The 16,516-nt window shown below is 49.6% G+C and overlaps 1 protein-coding gene and 1 long non-coding RNA gene across 4 annotated transcripts in view; one reads left to right on the top strand and one right to left on the bottom strand.

Moving 5' to 3' along the window:
• KIF17 (kinesin family member 17) overlaps nt 1-14,974 on the top strand; it is a 68,643-nt gene extending 53,669 nt beyond the window's left edge. For both annotated transcript variants that reach the window (XM_068241680.1, XM_068241679.1), the window contains exons 12-15: nt 1,212-1,470; nt 5,091-5,161; nt 8,356-8,473; nt 12,626-14,974. In XM_068241680.1, coding sequence (XP_068097781.1) covers nt 1,212-1,470; nt 5,091-5,161; nt 8,356-8,473; nt 12,626-12,909 — 732 coding nt within the window. In that variant the 3' untranslated portion in view covers nt 12,910-14,974. The remainder of the gene's footprint in view (nt 1-1,211; nt 1,471-5,090; nt 5,162-8,355; nt 8,474-12,625) is intronic.
• LOC137521860 (uncharacterized) overlaps nt 1-16,516 on the bottom strand; it is a 128,707-nt gene that overhangs the window by 96,365 nt on the left and 15,826 nt on the right. The gene's annotated exons all lie outside the window — the stretch shown is intronic.

Genomic DNA, 16,516 nt, shown 5'->3' with positions numbered 1-16,516 from the left:
GGCAGAGAGGGGCTGCATTAGAGGAGCAGGAGGAGAGGTGGATGAGACAGGCAGCAGAGGTCAGTAGGGACTGGCAGAGAGAGGCAGCATCGGAGGAGAGCTGGATGAGGAGGCGGGCAGCAGTGGTCAGTAGGGACTGGCAGAGAGGGGCTGCATCAGAGGAGTGGGAGGAGAGGTGGATGAGATGAGCAGCAGAGTTCAGTAGGGATTGGCAGAGAGGGGCAGCCTCAGAGGAGCTGGAGAGGTGGATGAGATGGCAGCAGAGGTCAGTAGGGATTGGCAGAAAGAGGCAGCAACAGAGGAGCGGGAGGAGAGGTGGATGAGATGGCAGCAGATGTCAGTAGGGATTGGCAGAGAGGGGCAGCCTCAGAGGAGCTGGAGAGGTGGATGAGATGGCAGCAGAGGTCAGTAGGGATTGGCAGAAAGAGGCAGCAACAGAGGAGCGGGAGGAGAGGTGGATGAGATGGCAGCAGATGTCAGTAGGGATTGGCAGAGAGGGGCAGCAACAGAGGAGCGGGAGGAGAGGTTGATAAGATGGGCAGCAGATGTCAGTAGGGATTGGCAGAGAGGGGCCGCAACAGAGGAGCGGGAGGAGAGGTGGATGAGATGGCAGCAGATGTCAGTAGGGACTGGCAGAGAGGGGCTGCATCAGAGGAGTGGGAGGAGAGGTGGATGAGATGGCAGCAGATGTCAGTAGGGATTGGCAGAGAGGGGCCGCAACAGAGGAGCGGGAGGAGAGGTGGATGAGATGGCAGCAGAGGTCAGTAGGGATTGGCAGAGAGGGGCCGCAACAGAGGAGCGGGAGAAGAGGTGGATGAGATGAGCAGCAGAGTTCAGTAGGGATTGGAGAGGTGCCAGTCTGGTTTTTGGTAGACCGCAGAGTAGTCTAGACGTAATATGATTAGAGCAAGTACAAGCATTTTAGTAACCTCCTGTGAAAGTAAGGTACACATTCTGGAAATGTTTTTGAGATGGAATAACAATTCCTGGAATTAGTATTATTATTGATAATTTATACAGCGCAAACATCTTTCATGAAATGTATAGCTAAAGTGAAGAGGTTGCCTTTCTCTCTGGACCCCACTAGGACACGCTTGTACCATGCTCAGCCATAACGCCACATTGCTCTAGTTTTGTTTGTTTTTTAGTTTTGTGATGTTGTCTATAGCAGTATACTAGCAGTTCTCTCTGTTTGTGGGTCTGTCATGCAGCTGAAAGCTGCCGAGGTGGAAATAGAGGACCTGCACTCGGAATTTGAGCGGGACAGAGACGATTACCTGGTCACCATCCGCAGGCAAGAAATGGACCTGCTCCTATTCCAACAAATCCTAGACCAGGTGCAGCCGCTAATCCGCAGAGACTGCAACTACAGCAATCTGGAGAGAATCAGGAAAGAGTCTGTATGGGATGAGGATATCGGATGCTGGAGGATTCCAGAAGTTGTCACACAGAAAACCAGCCTCCCCTCAGGTCAGTCCAAGGTGACAGCCAGTGTTAGAGAAGTGTAAGCAGAGGGGGCAGCCACAGTCTCAGAGAGGTGTCAGCAGAGGAGGGGACAGCCGCAGTGTCAGAGTGGTGTAAGCAGAGGATGAGACAGATGCAGTGTCAGAGTGGTGTAAGCAGAGGAGGGGACAGCTGCAGTGTCAGAGAGGTGTAAGCAGAGGATGAGACAGATGCAGTGTCAGAGTGGTGTAAGCAGAGGAGGGGACAGCTGCAGTGTCAGAGAGGTGTCAGCAGAGGAGGGGACAGCTGCAGTGGCAGAGAGGTGTAAGCAGGGGAGGGGGCAGCTGCAGTGTCAGAGAGGTGTAAGCAGAGGATGAGACTGATGCAGTGTCAGAGAGGTGTAAGCAGAGGAGGGGACAGCTGCAGTGGCAGAGAGGTGTAAGCAGGGGAGGGGGCAGCTGCAGTGTCAGAGAGGTGTAAGCAGAGGATGAGACTGATGCAGTGTCAGAGAGGTGTAAGCAGAGGAGGGGACAGCTGCAGTGGCAGAGAGGTGTAAGCAGAGGAGGGGACAGCTGCAGTGGCAGAGAGGTGTAAGCAGGGGAGGGGACAGCTGCATTCTCAGAGAGGTGTAAGCAGAGGCATAAGCAGTGGCACAGAGGTATAAGCAGAGAAGGGGGCAGCCACAGTCTCAGAGAGGTGTAAGCAGAGGAGGAGGCAGCTGCAGTGGCAGAGACGTGTTATCAGGGGAAAGGGCAGCTGCAGTGTCAGAGAGGTGTAGGCAGAGGAGGAGACAGCTGCAGTGTCAGAGAGGTGTAAGCAGGGGAGGGGACAGCCGCAGTGTGAGAGAGGTGTAAGCAGAGTAGGCGACAGGTGCAGTGTCAGAGAGGTGTAAGCAGGGGAGGGGCAGCTGCAATGTCAGAGAGGTGTAAGCAGAGGAGGAGGCAGCTGCAGTGTCAGAGAGGTGTTAGCAGGGGAGGGGACAGCTGCAGTGTCAGAGAGGTGTAAACAGGGTAGGAGGCAGCTGCAGTGTTGGAGAGTTGTAAGCAGGGGATGGGGCAGCTGCAGTATCAGAGAGGTGTAAGCAAAGGAGGGGACAGCCGCGGTGTAAACACGGTAGGAGGCAGCTGCATTGGTAGAGAGGTGTTAGCAGGGGAGGGGGCAGCTGCAGTGTCAGAGAGGTGTAAGCAGGGGAGGGGACAGCTGCAGTGTCAGTGGTGTTAGCAGGGGAGGGGGCAGCTGCAGTGTCAGAGAGGTGTAAGCAGGGGAGGGGACAGCTGCAGTGTCAGAGAGGTGTAAGCAGAGGATGAGACAGCTGCAGTGTCAGAGAGGTGTAAGCAGAAGAGGAGGCAGCTGCAGTGTCAGAGAGGTGTAAGCAGAAGAGGAGGCAGCTGCAGTGTCAGAGAGGTGTAAGCAGAGGAGGAGACAGCTGCAGTGTCAGAGAGGTGTAAACAGGGGAGAGGACAGCTGCAGTGTCAGAGAGGTGTAAACAGAGGAGGAGACAGCTGCAGTGTCAGGTGTAAACAGGGGAGAGGACAGCTGCAGTGTCAGAGAGGTGTAAGCAGAGGAGGAGGCAGCTGCAATGTCAGAGAGGTTTTAGCAGGGGAGAGGACAGCTGCAGTGTCAGAGAGGTGTAAACAGGGTAGGAGGCAGCTGCAGTGTCAGAGAGGTGTAAGCAGAGGAGGAGGCAGCTGCAGTGTCGGAGAGTTGTAAGCAGGGGATGGGGCAACTGCAGTATCAGAGAGGTGTAAGCAAAGGAGGAGACAGCCGCAGTGTAAACACGGTAGGAGGCAGCTGCATTGGTAGAGGTGTTAGTAGGGGAGGGAGCAGCTGCAGTTTCAGAGAGGTGTAAGCAGGGGAGGGCGCAGCTGCAGTGTCAGAGAGGTGTAAACAGGGTAGGAGGCAGCTGCAGTGTCAGAGAGGTGTAAGCAGAGGAGGAGGAAGCTGCAGTGTCAGAGAGGTGTAAGCGGAGGAGGAGGCAGCTGCAGTGTCAGAGAGGTGTAAGAAGGGGAGGGTACAGCTGCAGTGTCAGAGGTGTAAGCAGGGGAGGGGACAGCTGCAGTGTCAGAGAGGTGTAAGCAGGGGAGGGGGCAGCTGCAGTGTCAGAGAGGTGTAAGCAGGGGAGGGGACAGCTGCAGTGTCAGGTGTAAGCAGGGGAGAGGACAGCTGCAGTGTCAGGTGTAAGCAGGGGAGGGGGCAGCTGCAGTGTCAGAGAGGTGTAAGCGGGGAGGGGACAGCCGCAGTGTCAGAGAGGTGTAAGCAGGGTAGGGGACAGCTGCAGTGTCAGGTGTAAGCAGGGGAGGGGAGAGCTGCAGTGTCAGAGGTGTAAGCAGGGGAGGGGGCAGCTGCAGTGTCAGAGGTGTAAGCGGGGAGGGGACAGCCGCAGTGTCAGAGAGGTGTAAGCAGGGGAGGGGACAGCTGCAGTGTCAGATAGGTGTAAGCAGGGGAGGGGGCAGCTGCAGTGTCAGAGAGGTGTAAGCAGGGGAGGGGGCAGCTGCAGTGTCAGAGAGGTGTAAGCAGGGGAGGGGACAGCTGCAGTGTCAGGTGTAAGCAGGGGAGAGGACAGCTGCAGTGTCAGGTGTAAGCAGGGGAGGGGGCAGCTGCAGTGTCAGAGAGGTGTAAGCGGGGAGGGGACAGCCGCAGTGTCAGAGAGGTGTAAGCAGGGTAGGGGACAGCTGCAGTGTCAGGTGTAAGCAGGGGAGGGGAGAGCTGCAGTGTCAGAGGTGTAAGCAGGGGAGGGGGCAGCTGCAGTGTCAGAGGTGTAAGCGGGGAGGGGACAGCCGCAGTGTCAGAGAGGTGTAAGCAGGGGAGGGGACAGCTGCAGTGTCAGATAGGTGTAAGCAGGGGAGGGGGCAGCTGCAGTGTCAGATAGGTGTAAGCAAGGGAGGGGGCAGCTGCAGTGTCAGAGAGGTGTAAACAGGGTAGGAGGCAGCTGCAGTGTCAGAGAGGTGTAAGCAGAGGAGGAGGCAGCTGCAGTGTCGGAGAGTTGTAAGCAGGGGATGGGGCAACTGCAGTATCAGAGTGGTGTAAGCAAAGGAGGAGACAGCCGCGGTGTAAACACGGTAGGAGGCAGCTGCATTGGTAGAGAGGTGTTAGTAGGGGAGGGAGCAGCTGCAGTTTCAGAGAGGTGTAAGCAGGGGAGGGTGCAGCTGCTGTGTCAGAGAGGTGTAAACAGGGTAGGAGGCAGCTGCAGTGTCAGAGAGGTGTAAGCAGAGGAGGAGGAAGCTGCAGTGTCAGAGAGGTGTAAGCGGAGGAGGAGGCAGCTGCAGCGTCAGAGAGGTGTAAGCAGGGGAGGGGACAGCTGCAGTGTCAGGTGTAAGCAGGGGAGGGGACAGCTGCAGTGTCAGATAGGTGTAAGCAAGGGAGGGGGCAGCTGCAGTGTCAGAGAGGTGTAAACACGGTAGGAGGCAGCCGCAGTGTCAGAGAGGTGTAAGCAGAGGAGGAGGCAGCTGCAGTGTCAGAGAGGTGTAAGCAGGGGAGGGGAAAGCCGCAGTGTCAGAGAGGTGTAAGCAGGGGTGGGGACAGCTGCAGTGTCAGAGTGATGTAAGCAGGGGCCCCAGTGCAGCTGCACTTCTGCAGCATGCTTCACCATAAAAACGCATCCTAGTATCTGTAAACCAGTTAAATAACTCTCTTCCTTCCCATCACAGCTCCAGGTCTTCCATCAGCTAAAGCCAACAACAGCAGGGTGCCATCAGCGGACAATGGAGAACATCAGTTGGTAAGGGAGAGACGCATGGTGTGCTGGGCAAGCTGTGTATATCTACACTACTTTATTCCTTAGGAGTGTATAGTTTGAACACGAAGGGCCCTATTCCATTTAAAATCACTGCAATGCGAATTTTTGAAGCGCTGAAATTTGATATTTTAACCTCCATTGTTTTATGAGGCTACCACACACACACACAAAGCACCATGTTTGGTATACAATAGTCACCATGTTTGGTATGCCATTTTCCTATGCTTCCATTGCCTGTAACCCAGACACGATTGCAGAAAAAAACACATGCTTTTTTAAAATGGTGCATTGCAGATTATGTATACAGTGCTGACACCTTCTGCAGCGCTGTACATAGTATACGGTCTTGTCACTTAACTGTGTCTCAGAGGGGCTCACAATCATATGCACTGCATTTGCATTTAAGGATTTTATTACATTAGTGGAAAAATGGGGAATGCAATTACCATTATTTTCCTGGTGTCCTCACAATTGGAAAATTGTGTGCAATCTGAAAATCTGATCCTACATATTCAAAATGATCTTATTAAAATCTAGTGCTAATCAGCACAAATAAGCTATCAGCATACTTAGATCAATTATCATTGCGATTTCATCTCATTGTCCCCTATTTATTGCTGATGTGTTTTTACACGGGTCTACAACACGATCCTATCTGTAGAAAGTATCCAGAACGATCAGTGATGGAACTAAAAATGGATGTGTAAAGACACAGCACCCTCTAGTGGTGGAACTGGTCAACTGTCATTAGCAATTACCATACCGTGGTATCCTGTAATGTGATTTGTAGTGTAGTGTAATGTGATTTTCTGGCTGATTTACTGTCAGATCGATTATTTCCAACATGTCCTATCGGAATATCGAATATTCCATCAGTTTTTTTACAGCCTTGTGTTACTTTTTAACTCTTCCTAAAAAAGCTTTGTTTTCCTATATTATGTGTAGCTTTCATATCATTTGCCATAGGTATGGAGCAATGCATGTTACAACCTTCCACTTAAAGTGGCAATAAATTCCCTAAACTGAAATAGTTGTGTTTGTCTGCACTTTCTGATGAAGGGGACCCTCCGTGGCCCCACAACAATTGCAAATACTGTGTTGACACGTGTATTAAAGAGACTCTGTAACAACAAAAACCTCCCCTGGGGGGTACTCACCTCGGGTGGGGGAAGCCTCCGGATCCTAATGAGGCTTCCCACGCCGTCCTCTGTCCCACGGGGGTCTCGCCGCAGCCCTCCGAACAGCCGGCGACTGTGCCGACTGTCAGTTCAATATTTACCTTTGCTGGCTCCAGCGGGGGCGCTGTGGCGACTTTCGGCACGGAAATAGACGGAAATACCCGATCTCCGTCGGGTCCGCTCTACTGCGCAGGCGCCGGAAACTTGCGCCTGCGCAGTAGAGCAGACCCGACGGCGATCGGGTATTTCCGCCTACTTCGGCGCCGAGAGGCATCAGAGCGCCTGCGCAGGAGCCAGGAAGGTAAATAATGACGTCACCGCTGCCCGGACTGCACGGAGGGCTACAGCGAGACCCCCGAGGGACGCAGGACGGCGTGGGAAGCCTCATTAGGATCCTGAGGCTTCCCCCACCCGAGGTGAGTACCCCCCAGGGGCCGTTTTGGCGTTACAGTTCCTCTTTAAGGAATAAACACTCCTGCATATTACCTTTGGTGTGCTAGCCAACCTTGGACTTCCTATGTATTGCATGGAGGCGGCTTTGCATTCTTGCTATGCACCCAACTACTAACGGCAAGGTGCGCCTCTTCCAACCTTCCTAGTGCACTAAAATAAAATAGCAGTACCTACCTATAGATGGCCTCCAGATCGACCCATAAGGTGGCCACACACCATAAATTTTTTTAAATATCTGTTCAATTTAAGCATTGCAATCAATTTTTCTGACTGATTGTATCATTTCAAAAATATGACCAATGTACCACACACATATGTTCAATTTCTTCCTCAATTATGATAAAAATGATTGGAAACTCAGAGAAAATTGCTAGGGTGTGTATATTAATAAATTAACAATCCAACACATACCATACAATCTTTAGTAGAAATTGAAGAAAAATATCTGGCATTCCGGATCGATTTAAATCGAAAAAAACTGGAAATCCGATCGGATTTTTCAGTCGAATGAAAAAAAAGCTTTCGATTTTTTCGAGAGATACGACCGTTTTTATCGAATTACTGTAAAATCGGATCATTTTATTGTATCGTGTGTGGCCACCTTTAGATCCCTCTCTGATCAGAGAAGATTGCCGACGTCTCCTGCAGCGGGAGATTCAAACAGAGCCGTCTGCGGGGAACGAGGACACTGTGAGTAGAACGGGAATGCTCTATAGGACCCAGAGCCTGCCCTATCCGTGAGGATCTGTTTTTTTATTTTTAGATTTGCTACAGATTCACTTTAATGCATATTTTGCATACTGCATAACGGATGGTATAGAGCAGGGGTCTCAAACTCAATTTACCTGGGAGCCGCAGGAGGTAAAGTCAGGATGAGGCTGGGTCGCATAAGGGATTTCACAATCAGCAGCTCCCGCTCCCTACACCCCCCCCCCCCCTCTTGCATTCATTTTTATTTCAAAATCAAATTCACACTGAAGCGAACTATTTTACCTTATAGTCTGCTTCAGTGCTCCCATTACAAGTAATCTGCCGTGTCCCCGCCGCAAAACGAGGGCTGCAGAGCCCCCAAATCGCCCAGGGGGCAATCTGCCGGCATTTCCTGTAAGGGGCAGAGCTTTCAGCTTCAGCTCTGCCCCTCCTGATGTCAATCGCGGCGCATCGCCGCCTCTGCCCGCCCCTCTCACTCTTCCTTCACAGAGAGGGGCGGGGAGAGGCGGCGATCCGTGCGGCGATTGACGTCAGGAGGGGCAGAGCTGAAGCTGCAAGCTCTGCCCCTTCCAGGAAATGCAGGTGGATTGCCCCCCGGGCGATTTGGGGGCTCTGCAGCCCTCGTTTAGCGGCGGGGATGCGGCGGATTACTTGGGAGCACTGAAGCGAACTATAAGGAAGCTTTTGCCGGCGCGGGCCACAAAATATTGTATCGAGGGCCGCGAGTTTGAGACCCCTGGTATAGAGACAAGAAGGTCTGGCACATTAGAGGCACCAGTGTATGGGCACTGATAAGGACAGTCACATGCGACATTTCTCTCTGTGTGTCACCAGGGAGAAGACCGCTACAAAGCAATGCTCAGCAGAAGCGACAGCGAGAATCTCGCCAGCAATTACTTCCGACCTAAACGAGCGAGCCAAATCCTCAGTGCTGATCCGAAGAGGAGCCTGGGTGAGTATAGTACAGAATGTAACGTGGGGGAGGGGGGTCAGTCACAACACTGGCTCATAAGGACCCCTCCCACTAATGTTCAAATACTCAGCTCCCAGCATGCTTTGCAGTAACAGGAAAACACTGTGACAACAAGTTCAGCAGTAGGAAAGGTCATTGAGCTGCAAATAATTCTGAACTTTAGAAATGTTATGATAATCGATATGCAAATCTATGCAGCCTGAAAATGAACCAATGAAATGGAGCTGCTGCTAATTTAAATTGGTTCTGTGGGGGTGTCCTGGGAATAAAAACAGTCACTTACCTGGGGCTTCTATTAGCCCCTGAAGCAGTAATGTTCCACGCCGTCCTCCTTCGATCCGCCGTTCTCCACTGCCGGCTCAGGTCTAGCGCGGCATGCTTTCAACTGCGGCCAGGGCCACGCGCCTGCTCGCTTCCGCCTGCATCATCAGAAGCTTACTGCGCAGTACAAGAAACCTCTGTACTGCGCCTGCGCAGTAAGCTTCCAATAACGCGAACGGGAGCCCGCTTTTTTCGTCTGTCGTCAGACGAATAATTGCCCAGGGCCGGCGGTGGAGAACAGCGGATCGGAGGAGGACGGCGTGGGACATTACACCTACAGGGGACTGATAGAAGCCCCAGATAAGTGAGTGTTTTTATCCCCAGGACACCCCCACAGAACCCCTTTAAAGGGTCCATTTCACGATGCATCCATTGCATAAAATCTGCATCAACCGTGAATAATTTGTATCTCATTGGCTGTCCCTATTCAGCAGCTGTTATTTCTAGTGAGTGAATTGTGAAGATTTGTATCAGGTGAGATACTGTAGGAAATCTTAATAAAATTGTTATTTAGAGCACGAGTTCTCAAACTGGTTGGCGCGGCAGCCTGGTGCGCTTCTGGCCCCTCCCAGAGGTGCCTCGGCGTTCATTCCCATCCTTTGTGCATTGCCATCAGTAATGCAACCGCACATTAACATACAATGCAGCTGCATTACCCAATATGTAACCTTTAGTCCCAGCAGCCATGGTTGAAATTGGACGTCAGAGGAAGGGGGGTGGAGCAACGGATCAGTGCAGCTTGGCCTGGATTGGTAAGGAAATGTTTGTCCAGCTAATGAGGATCACTTACAGTCTGGAATGGGTGCTGAGGTGATCAGGGCCGGACTTACCATAAGGCACTGTAGGCACGTGCCTACAGGCGCCTGATGAGGGAAATGCGGCTTACTCCCCTCTCCAAGTTCCTCTCTCCTTCCTTCCCTATGCAGAGTCACAAGCTGAGTGTAAATCAGGTTATTCACCCGGCTCTTGGCATTAGAGTGATAAGATCTTCCTTTCGGTTGGGGTCCTCTCTAGCTACTAAATACTGAGTGTACTTCTGGCTACCTAATACTAAGGGACACCTTATAGCTACCTATGATGGGCAAGGGAAGTAAGTGAGAAGTGACAGCTGGGCCTGCCAGCACACTTGCAGTGTGGTTTGGTGGGGGTTTGTAGGATCGTGGAGGGCGGAGTCTAGGGTGCCAGGACATCTGTGCCTATAGGCTCCAGTGATGTAAATCTGGGCCTGGAGGTGATGCTACATAATTAAAGGGGGTGTTACTAACTGTAGCCCCCATGTGGGAAAAGGTCTATGTGCTCTTCAAGATTGACTCTTTATCCTTGCTATGTTCATGCAGGGGGTAATGCTGCCTAACGTGGGGGTCACTCATTGACTACTTGGAAGGGAGAATCATCACTAGCATCACTAGTTATTTTTGCTGAGGGGAGAGGTGCCTTGAAAAAATGTCAAAGCCACCAAGGATGCCCTCACCCAAAAAGTGTGAGAACCACTGATTTAGAAGTTTATCATTTCAGAATAGCAGTTCAGTTTCTGTCTGGCCATGTCCTGCAGGGCAATCCCACTTCTGTATGAAAGATTGCCGAAACCACAGATCCATGCTGTTGTCTTATTGCAGCTTAATGTTATTACAGATAAGGAGCCATTGTTACTTATTTATTTTTCACCTGGACTATTCCACTTGTTGGCAGTAAACTTTTAAGCCCAATCTACACGATGCGATTCTTTGTACGATTCGATTACGATTCTATTTACGATCCGATTAAATACAACTTGTTCGATTGGGATTCGATTCAATGCAATTCGATTTGCCATTGTTTTGCAATGGAGAATCAAATTGAATTGAATCCCGATCGGACATGTCGGATTTAATCGGATCGTACAAAGAATCGTATCGTGTAGATTGGGCTTAATGTGCCCATTAACGGTACAATTTTTTCCATCAGATGCGACCTTTCAACGCAATTTTGACGCTTGAAAGTAAATTATCGATGAACTGCTGCTGATCCTCTGCCTGTAATACATTTAACCATAGACTCTAAACAAGCATGCAGCAGATCGGGGGTGTTAGGCTTTGTTCCCATGTAAAATTGCAATTGCTGAGGCCAGCGTTTTGCGATTTTGTGAGTGATTTGTTTTCCCCTCCCAGCGCTTACATGCGCGCTACGATTTTTTTTGTAAAGCGCTTTTCTAAGCACTTTTGCAGAGCGATTCTGTTTTTCTCACGACTTCAGTCAGGAAGTGAACTCTTTCACCCGGAAATGAATAAATACAATGTATTTATTTATGAAAGAGCGAACGCAATCACCGCACAAAGCGATTTTGTGAGTGTTTTTCCTATACCTTCCATTGTAGCTAAATCGCCCTAAAAATGGTACAGACAGCGCTTTGCTGAGCAGAAAGCAGCCGAAACGCACTCATATGAACTATACCATAAGAATTCATTGCACAAGAGCTTCTAGGGCGATTTTGAAAATCGAAAACGCCCTAGATGTGAGCAAGTGCTTAATGACTGAAGTGTGACTGGATTAGCTGCATGCTGCCATATTTATTTCCTTTTAAACAATCCCCGTTACCTGGCTGTCCTGCTGATCCTCTGTCTCTAATAATTTTAGCCAAAGCCCCTGAACAAGCATGCAGCAGATCAGGTGTTTCTGACATTATTGTCACATCTGACAAGATTAGCTGCATGCTTGTTTCAGGTGGGATTCAGACACTACTGCAGCCAAACAGATCAGCATGGCTGCCAGGCAAGGAAATAAAGACAACTGCAATGAGATATGGAGGCTGCCATTTTAAACAATGTCAGTTGCCTGGCATCCTGCTGATCTATTTGGCTGCAGTAGTGTCTGAATTACACCTGAAACAAGCATGGAGCTAATCTTGTCAGATCTGACAGTGTCAAAAACACCTGATCTGCTGCATGCTGGTTCAGGGTCTATGAGGTCTATGACTTGAGGTTTGAGGTCTATGGCTAAAGGTATTAGAGGCAGAGGACCAGCAGGGCTGCCAGGGAACTGGTATTGCTCAAAAGGAAATAAATATGGCAGCCTCCATATAAGTCTCACTTCAGTTCCCCTTTAACCACTTCACATCTAGACCTTCTTTCCCCCTTATGGACCAGAGCAGTTTTGACATTTTAGCTATGTCCCTATTTAATCAGCAATAATGTTATCCCTCCTTTTGACAACTAAATGAAATATATATCCTTTTTTTTAAGACTAACTAGGCTTTCATTTTACAGAATTTTTTCCCTCAAACAATTTGGTTTTCTATGCATTTTAATAGGAAAATAGGAAAAAAAATGAAAAAAAAAAACCACATTATTTCTCAGTTGTACCAATTCCAGTTTAATAATAAAAAGCGCTACTGCAGATAAAAAACACATTTTGTTAGGCTAAATCTGCTGTTCATCACAAGACTTAAATTACGTTCCTGTCACAATTTATGGTGAGGATATTTGATTCAGAAATAATGCTACAGTGTATTTTTTTCCTCTATGAACTTAGAAAATAAAAGTACCGTACTTTTAATGGTAAAAATCAATTTTATTGGCTCAGGGAACATACTGTATACACACTGCTTTCACCAATTAGTGCTGCAGAAGATAGTGCCGGAGGTTTTGCACAGGAGCAAACCCAATCCTGCACAGCACTGCTTCAGCTACACGACTTATATCTACGTCCTCGTGGCTTAGATGAAGTCACAGAGGACGAAGATATACTGTAGTGATGGAAAAAGTGCTTAAGTAGTGAAATATTTGTGTTGTATGGTGGACTATATACCAGTGATGATGTTCATTCTCTCCACAGGTCTGCACAACAGTTCCCCGTCCTATAACACTCCACCATTTAACACCCTGTCCTATAATACGCCACCATATAACACCCCCTCCTATAATACACCACCATATAGCACCCCACTCAACCCATCGCCATCCACCCTCACGTCCAGCCTAAACTCCGTGTCGCCTGTTCAGTCTGTGGACGTGCCTTTGCCCCGCCCCTTCAGGCTGGAGTCCCTGGAGCTCCCAGCACCCTCTGCCAAATCCAAACGGAGGAAGAGCAAGAACCTGGCCCACATAGAGCCGCACTGACCCAGGGCGTCCGATGGCCGGAGGACGGCCAAACTCAAGGTTCCTGTACTGTAAATCCCGCTAAACGACAAGGTGGAAATAACACAGAGATAGCAATAAGTATCCCCCACCCCCCTCCCCGAGGACAAGGAGACAAATCCTGCAATAGACAAGTATCTAAGCAATGCCACTACACTGCCTGGGAAGACTCCCTGTGTAATGATCACTGTACAACACAGAGATCTCAGCTCTCTGTCCACGAACATGTAGCTGCACTATGAATGTCAATAGAGGCCAGAGAGAATTCTCCCAGAAGCCTCTGCTGCTAGCAGGACTGGGCAAGTCACACACTCGTCATGTGACAGGCTGCCAATCCCAGGTGTCTGGTCCAGAAGGGAACTACAATCATATTCTGGACTTGAGTTACTGAATTTCTCCTGGGCTGGAGAACATTGGAGGCCATGAAAGATCCAATCTGGTTTTCATCTGCTAAAATTTGTAATAGGTGGTAAAACATTGCAGGTCTCATCTGGGTCATACAAGATCACAGCAAGAGAGGCTAGCAGGAAAGCAAAGCAGTGGTGTGAATACATAGAATTTTTTTTCCAGTGAACCCAGGACTGCCTTTATTTATTAAAAGGAGACACGACTGGAATTACACAGTTCCTAAGTCACTCACCATTCAGCAAACCTTCACTATCGTCTGATATGACCCAACGATAGGCTTCAGACTCTTCCGATCTAATAATAGAAAAGGTGAAGGAGATGCTACTGATTTCAGCTTGCATGCAAAGTTTATTGAAACTGTATGCCGCTTATAACTGTCAGTCAAATGCACGTCCTAAAGCTTTTGATCGGTCCAGTGCCATGTTGCATACAATTCGCATTAAATTTGCATGCAAGCCAGAATTGGCACAGATTTACCTGGCATCTCTGGAAGAGATACAGAAAACCTGGAATGGATTAATTAAAGTTGCTTTCTAGTTAGTATATTTTTAGCTCACTCTTCTCCTGCTTACACCCTCCCTGCTCTTCCCACACCCTCCCTTACGCTCCCCCCTCTACTCCCTCCCTGTTCTTCCCACACCCTCCCTGCTCTTCCCACACCCTCCTACAATCTCCCTGCCTTTCTCATCCACCCACCCTTCCCCTTCTAAACCCACCATGCCCTTCCCACATCCCCCTGCCCCACTTGCTCCCTCCTTGATCTTCCCACCACAACCTCTGTGCCCTTCCCACTCGCTGCCTGTTCTTCCCACGCCCTCCCTGCCCCTCCTACACCCTCCCTTTCCCACATAATCTCTGCCCCTCCTACTCTCTATGTTCTTTCTGCACTCTCCCTGCCCCTCCTACTCCCCTCCCTGCCCCACATTACCCTCTTTGCCCCTAGTACACCCTGCTTGCTCTTCCCTGCCCCTCCTGTACTCACCCTGCCCCTCTCACACCCTCCTATCATGCCCCCTGTCTTTCCCACAATCTCCCTGCCCCACGCACTCCCTCTCCTTCCCACTCTCTTCCTGTCTCTCCCAATCCCTCCTTGCCCTTCTTACTAGTGGAATAACCTATTAACATTTGTTAAAAATGATTTCAATACCCTAATTTTTGAGTGCCATGAGTGAGATTGACACATGGAGCAGTTAGGGCCCTTTTCCACCAGCGCGTTTGCGCTGGCTGAATCGCAAAACCGCAAACCGCTAGCGATTTTACAATCGCTACGGTTTGCTTTTTAACATAGGAATCGCGGTAGGTCATTTCCACTACCGCGATTCGCATTTGTCGGGGACGCGAACGCGCGGCGGAGCGATAATTGCCGCGATTTTGCTATGCAGTGCATAGCATAGCAAAATCGCGGCCGCAAACGTCGGGGGAATCGCCGGTTTTGCGATTCAGCAATCGCTAGCGTTCAGCGTGAACGCTAGCGATTGCAGGTGGAAAAGGGCCCTAACCGTCATGATCTCGGGCCCAGAAAAACCTTTAGTAATGTAAATTGTTCTTTTTATCTCTGTACGCCGACAGCTGGCATAACTTTGCACAATATGTTCTGTTTCCAAAGTAAATAAATAAAAGTTGTATTATAAAGTACAAAGCGTCATGACTGAGTCAGTGCAATGTGATAGGACAAGAAAAAGATCCTTCGCAGTTTTAAGCCCCATCTACACGATACGATTCTTAATACGATTCAATTACAATTCTATTTACGATCCGATTAAATCCGACATGTCCAATCAGGATTCGATTCGCCATTGTTTTTGCAATGGCAAATCGAATTGAATCGAATCCTGATCGGACATGTCGGATTTAATCGGATCGTAAATAAAATCGTAATTGAATCGTATAAAGAATCGTATCGTGTAGATTGGGCTTTAGGTTCATTCCTGATCCGTTATCTCTTACTACAAAACCGATCTCTGCATTGTTCCCGGCTCTATCACTTGTGAATCATTCCTGCTGGCATGCAAATTGTATGTATCACATGTACATCCAGATGACTTTGACCAGCCCAATTCTATACTGCATGCAATTTTCATGAAGGTAGAATTACTAGTTACTTATTGACCGTCCCTATCTGTCATCGCAGCGTGATGTAAATGAGATGTCAACGAGTGATCAGACGAGGTCCGCAGTGGGGTAAAGCTGGCCATACACTGGTCAATGAGGCCAATAGATAGATCCCTCTCAGAAGACAGAAAAGAAAGCGCTGGCTAACGGGTGAAAGTGGCTCCGCTGCTGTGCGGTCATCCTGAAACCGAACGCTGCTGGCAATGCACTCCTACCCCAGCACCAAACGGGCTAAATCTTCCATCTGGAGTGATTGACCAAATCAAATGATTTCGGGCAAAAAGGGGAGGGGGAAGCCTCTGAATCCTAATGAGGCTTCCCCCATCCCCTCCTGCAGCCCTGATTCAGCACTGGCAGCCTCCGAATGCCGGTGCGGGCTCCAGGATCATAACAATCCTGTGAGCCTTGCGCAGGCGAGCTTGTGGCTTTCATTCAGGCCCAGGCAGAAATAGTTGAGCTCGAACGGATCTACTATTACTACTATCTGCGCTCTACTGCGCAGGTAGAGTGGATCCAATTGGGCTCAGCTATTTCCTCCTGAGCCTGAACGAAAGCCATAAGCGCGCCTGCACAAGGCTCTCACAGGATTGTTATGATTCTGGAGCCCGCACTGTCATTCAGAGGCTGCCAGTGCTGAATCAGGGCTGCAGGAGGGGATGGGCGGAGCCTCATTAGGATCCAGAGTAAGCCTGAACGATTTTAGGAAAAGACTAAATTGCCCAATTTCTTGCAGAAATTGGAATTTCGATTCGATTTACGATTTTCTTCAAATTAAGCTTTAGCACTAAATTCACAACGTACAGTAAAGGTGCCCATACATCAGGCGACTTGCCGGACGATTGACCATCCAATTTGATTATTATAACTGGATAAAAATCGGTGCCACCAAGTGCATGCCCGACCGGCAATGCGACCAATTTGAGGACGGAAATTGGTTGCATTGTCGATCACGCATGCTGTAGGGTGTCGGGCTGAACTTGGTTGGTTGGGTGCCCGTCGGGAAGGGCGTGCAATTTCCTGACGATCGACGAAACCATCCGCCACCTCGCCGCTGTTCTCCCCTAATGTA

The sequence above is a fragment of the Hyperolius riggenbachi genome, chromosome 6 (assembly GCF_040937935.1).
Source record: "Hyperolius riggenbachi isolate aHypRig1 chromosome 6, aHypRig1.pri, whole genome shotgun sequence".
Classification (NCBI taxonomy): domain Eukaryota; kingdom Metazoa; phylum Chordata; class Amphibia; order Anura; family Hyperoliidae; genus Hyperolius; species Hyperolius riggenbachi.
Note: the sequence above shows the minus strand (reverse complement) of the source record. Positions and strands in the feature narration are given on the sequence as shown.